Consider the following 6,000-nt stretch of genomic DNA (forward strand, 5'->3'; position numbering starts at 1 on the left):
TAGATTATGAATTTTTTAAACCCTCCATACTTTCTGCTTGTTGTAATTAACATCATCTTAAATAAGGTTAAAATTTTCTAAACTTTTTTAGATATTTTTTGTTTATATTTCAAAATATATATACATATTACATTGACAAATAAATGAATATAATAAATATAAGAAATACAATAAATAAGTTTATTATATATCAATTTTTTTGTTGTTATTAATAGCACATGAAAAATATCAGTCTAAAAATAATTATTTCCTTGAATCACCATATGATGGACCAATTGCTAGAAAAGTGAAAACTGTTTATGGTGTTATAGATTCTTTCAGGTAATAAATTTGTAAATTTTCAATTTTTAAAATAATATATATATTATTATTAAATTTTATTATACCCACAAGGCAAAGAGAATAAAAAAAATTATAATAATCTTTCTGTATGGAATATAACAACTTTAGATAATTGTTTTAATGTATAATTAAATTAAAAATTTATAAAATATTTCAATTGTAACAAAATTTTAACGAATTATATTAATACAATTAAACTAAAGAATTTTTTAAAATATAAATTCCAATAAATAAATTTTATGTTATAGTTATTTATTTTGATTAATACATACATTAAATAAAAGGAACATGGAATTTTATATAATCCATCAGAATTATGTTTTTATTTATACAAGTAGATAAAGTTATAAAAGGCTAACATAAATAAAAATGTTATTTTTAATTGAAATAACAAGTAGGAAAGTTTCTATTTATCAAGATTATTGTAATTACTCCAAAGATTAACACATTAATGTGTTTTTGGAAATTTTTCTTTTTTATAGAGTACAGATTCTTGCTTTATGTATTTTAATTTATACAGCTGTCTCTTGATAGTCTGACCTTTTGTAATCCGACATGCTCAGTAGTCCGACACACCTCCCGTCAAAGTACCCATCCCCGTTACATGTCTGCTTGCACAGAAGCATGTCGCGACGTGAATCTCTCCACCCAATCCTTACACGATGACCCAATCCTTTCCGTGATCAGTTCTGTTTGAACAGTTGGAGTAGGGAATATTGTAGGCTACTGCTAGCAAAACAATGCCAAATATGTAATCACTTTCGATAATCCGGACACTTTTGGTAATCCAACACCCCTTTGGCCCCATACCTGTCGGATTATCAAGGGACAGCTATATTCTGGAAATACTTTATGATGAATGATAAAGTATTTATAATGTTCTTCACCATTCTGATCCAAAGAATACTGTAGAGAAATTTCATTTAAAAAAAAGCTTGTCCTTGATGGTCAAAGCTTGTTCAAAAAAATTGCAAATAAGAAAAAAATGCTTATTATCATGAGTCTGACTGGTTTCTTTTGTCCCCTTATTGCTTTATATTTTTTGGGGTTTTACACACAAAAATTCTGATTATTATGAGAGGAAATGTTACTCAAAAATTCATAAATTGTGGTATCATTTTTGAGATGAAAATTCAAACAATATTTTTTTAATAAAATTTTATAAATGATTTTTAAAAATAGTTTTTTAGTTTTATAATTTTATCTAATTGTTTTTAATATGTATAATTTCTGAAGAATGTGTTGTTTTTTATTTTTGAAAATATATTAAAATAAATATGAGTTATATACAGTATCTATTATACATACTCATGAATGTTATTTTAATAATTAAATTTTATGAGGATGATTATTGTTATAAAAAAAAATATTACAAAGTTTTATCTATCAAATATTCAATAAAAATTTGTTCAATAAAAATAATTTCAAATTTAAATTTCTTTTCCATTTTCTTAAATCTGATTTTAATATTTTTGTTTGATTTCATAAGCTGATCATTAGACTTGATTGATATTCTTTTTTTGTAAATAGTGTTTAATGGTTTAAATTTAGCAATGTTTTTCCTCTTTTGAAATATTACTTTTTAAACATTAAATATCAAATATGACATAAATACTATAAACATTACATATTAATTTTATGAAATAAGTTTTAAAACATTTTGTAAAACATTTAAATAATGTTTTTATTTAGTTTAATTTTGCAAATGCCTTCATGTAATCTTTATTAATATATCTGTTGGTAGAATAATGATGAGACACTCTGATCTTTGTTTTATATTTTATTCTATAACATTAAGACTTACTTAACTATATACACTATGGCAGGGGTGGCCAACTTTTCTGTACATAAGTTCTATTTTTTACCTTAAAAATGTGTCGTGATCAACTTGTTGTAGGCATAGTCTAAGTGGTGAGGGGGGTGTGAAATACATACTAAGTAAGAATAGGTAAGAACACAGGTAAGAAAAGCCACAATTTAATTTAAAACATGAAGAAAAGATACTTACATTTTAAACAGAAGAAAAATTGAAACTCAACATTGTGACTTTCAGGGACCACCACTTCACCCTTCCTCTCTCTACCATGTCCTGACCTACTCTCTCTGTCTCTCTTCCCACCTTTCTTTTTTTGGTTTTACGATCCTTTGTCTACATTTCTTATTCCCCTTTTACAACTGTACGCAAATGGATTGCACGTGGACTGACAAAACCACATCTGAGGGAGGACGTGGAGGTTCGATATCACTACAGTTGTGTTTGTGCGTTACATTTGGTATAACACATTAAGTCAAGACATTGCAAGCGATTGATCAAAATTGGCTTCGCAATTGACTTGTTGGCCACCCCTGCACTATGGCACACTATAGGACAAGACAAATGCACAAGTCTACACATTGTTAGTCATACATGAAAAAGTGGTCTGACTGGTTTCTTTTGTCCCCTTATCCCTTTATATTTTTTGGGGTTTTACACAGTATTTTCACTTTGTATTCTGCACATAATATATTTATTTTCTTTCCACTAACAATATCTAAGATTCTGTACAGTAATAAAGTTTTGTATAGTAATTTTTTTGAAAAATTTTTAAATTTTATTAAAATGTAAGCATTTATCTAATAACATTACAAATCAACTTATCAGCTGAGCTACGAAATTTTATTAAAAGTTCTGATGTTATCTAATGTGATAAAATTTTGTTTTACCATTATATTCAATCTTTCATTTTTTTTAGGTATTATAGACCAGAGTATCATTCTATAACCCTCACCCATGTTAATCCAATTGTACTGAAAGTAAAGACTCACCATAAAGTCTATAGCATAGATACTGGCATCTTAATAAATCAATCAGCTAAAAGCTGTAGTTATAGACTTCTTTTATATTTAATCTATTCAATATTTATATTTTATTTGTATATAATGAATTTCAATGGCATTAAAATGTGTTCTAATAGAAGTATATCAAGTATATTTAATTTCATATTTTTGCTGTTAAAAAAATGTATTTTAAAGAAATAATTGAAAAAATTATGCTGAATTTATCTATTTATTCTTTTTATTGTTTGATTCTTAATGTGTTGATTTTTACAACAAAAGAAAGAGTAAAATATGACTGTAATTCTTAAAATTATCAATGAAAAATATAGTATTGCATTCAAAAAAAAGAACTTTAATATAATATAAAATTGTACATTAGTTATCTTGAAATAGGAAATATTAATTAAATATTTATAAAAAAAATTATATATTTTGAAAAGCAAAAATTTTTAATTTGTCTAAATTCTTTGTATGTATTTATAGTATTCGTCTGGGTATTTTTTTAAGACGATATCCTATAGCAAGAATTTTTGTGATTTTATACATGGTAAGTTTTTAAATTTGTTTTAAATAATTCTTAAATTTTTTAATATTTACATATAACATATTTAATCTCTTTTAGTTCCTACTGCATTTGTGGGTGATGATAGTTTTATTAACATACACTCCAGAAATCCACAGATCTCAACATAACTCAAATCAAAGATAATTATTACAGACTTTAAAATTATGTAGTTATTTATAGTTTAAAACATCTTAAATATTCTTTAAGAAATCTAAATTATATGCAAAAGTTTATTGTCAGTGTAAATGAAACAATAAATTCAATAATAATTTTAATATTTCTCTTAATATAATTCAAGTATAATTTTATATCAGTCAAGAATTTGTACATTTTTGAATTACAAGAATTGTAAAATTTCTTGTTTAAAATAAATCATATCATATTTTATTATTAACNATTCCGTTTTATATGAATTCCATGTTGTACGAGTCACTTAGATTTTACAAATACGTGAGCCGTTCACAGCCCGGCACACGTATTTGTAAAATCTAAGTGACTCGTACAACACGGAATTCATATAAAACGGAATAATCAACAGTGTTATAGGGGAGTCGACTGTACTCCCAAAGGAAATTACTGGAATAAAAATAAAGTCACACAATGCACACTGCCATATATTCTGCAGCTCCAAAGTTGCTGTTGAAGACATGCAGGACTCCCTCTTGTCCTACTTTTGAGTATGAAATTCTGGGTAAATATATTTTTATTATTTTTGGCCATTCATTATTTTAGACTGGATCAAAATTCATTGTAGACTTGTGTTTTCAAAATGCTACAGCTATTTTTCATTTTTGTTGTACACAAATTACACAAATACATCAGCTGGACAATGTTATATGTATAACAGAAATTTTAAAATCAGCCAAATTAGTTTGCAGGGTTATGTTGAAAGAATGCATCCAGAATTGCTATCAAAATTTGTCTACACCAATGGAAGGAGTCTGACTTGAGGACAGTCACAAAAAAAGAGATGGTTGGGCAAAACAGATGACTTAAAAATATTAAGAATATTCAACTGGAGAATCATTACAGTAGACAGAAAAAGCTGGGAAACTATTGTGTCTGCAGTATAGAACCTCAAAGGTCAGTGCTAGCAAGATGATGATAAGATTTTTCTTGTAATTCATCAAGAAATTGTCACAGGCATGTACTCGGAATTGTTTATGGTGCTGCAGCAAAACTGACTGTTTTGAAACCGAAACCCAAAGCAGTCAATTTTGTTATTTTAAAATAAAAATAAATATAATAATGCATGACTTCAATTAGGCAAGATTGGATAACTAAAGAAATTCTAAGATAATTATGTAACATTCTTGAAAAACAATAAGGAGCACCTACTCAGTGCAATCTACCTTGTGCAGTACTCAATAATCTTAAAATCCTGGATATGCCACTGAATTGTCATTCTGTTGACAAGTCATGGCTCCTTGGTTTGTTTTTGATGTGTAAACAACACTTCATTCATTCATGTACTGTACAAATAACAAGCTGACTGCTTCTTTAATTTCACAAACATCAATTGCTTTTTATTTCTCTGTTCCAGGACTTATAGGAAATTCTGCATTCTTCTTTTGTTCACTTAATTTTGCTTTCAGGAGTAAAATTTGACAACAGGAAATTAACCAGGCACTTATTATTGTGTAGAAAATAATTAGGGGAATTAGAACTGATCACTTAAAACAGGTACAAGACCACCTGGAGGAAAATTGAAACTTTTACTTTGTTAGTTTTTTTCTTTTAAAGCTTTAAGTTTTTATTATACTGCATGTTTATAACTGCACATCAGAATAGGACATCGTGACCTACTTAGAAAGCACCGTTTGGATAGATTAAGAAAGAATAAGAGAAGTTAAAAAGCAAAACTACATTCTGTAGTAAATACTATGTAGTTTTCATGCCGGGCCCTACATATACATTTATCCCATGAATAAAAGAGAAAAAGGTTATATATATTTTACATAATGTATTAATTAAAGCATGATATAAAAGCACTTGTATATATATATATATATATATATAAACGTGTTGTAAATAAAATGAAATTATTTTGATCAATGTCAGTAAATCTTTTAATAAATATCAATAAAATTTAAGTAAATTAAGAGTTCTACAACAGTAGATCGATGTCAAAATTTTTATAATTTCTAATGCTGGTTATTCTCTCATCTGTGAAGATAAGGTGTGGATTACATCTACATAGTTAAAGATGTGTGAGCTCCCGATTGAGACAAGATCACGTGTTGTAATTTTAACGAGGTTAGATCGAGAAATCGAAC

General features: G+C 26.9%; 1 protein-coding gene across 3 annotated transcripts in view; it reads left to right on the forward strand.

Annotated features, from left to right (window-relative positions):
* Window positions 1-4,061, forward strand: part of LOC111627399 (golgin subfamily A member 5-like) — a 39,936-nt gene extending 35,875 nt beyond the window's left edge. For 2 of the 3 annotated variants that reach the window (XM_023370961.1, XM_023370962.1), the window contains exons 12-14: window positions 216-321; window positions 3,643-3,706; window positions 3,782-4,061. In XM_023370961.1, the coding sequence (XP_023226729.1) occupies window positions 216-321; window positions 3,643-3,706; window positions 3,782-3,868 (257 nt within the window). In that variant the 3' untranslated portion in view covers window positions 3,869-4,061. The remainder of the gene's footprint in view (window positions 1-215; window positions 322-3,642; window positions 3,707-3,781) is intronic. The other variant, XM_023370960.1, reaches the window with a different exon arrangement.
* Window positions 4,062-6,000: the final 1,939 nt, after the last annotated feature.

This window comes from Centruroides sculpturatus, unplaced genomic scaffold (genome assembly GCF_000671375.1).
Source record: "Centruroides sculpturatus isolate CEXI.00-Female unplaced genomic scaffold, Cexi_2.0 scaffold434, whole genome shotgun sequence".
Classification (NCBI taxonomy): domain Eukaryota; kingdom Metazoa; phylum Arthropoda; class Arachnida; order Scorpiones; family Buthidae; genus Centruroides; species Centruroides sculpturatus.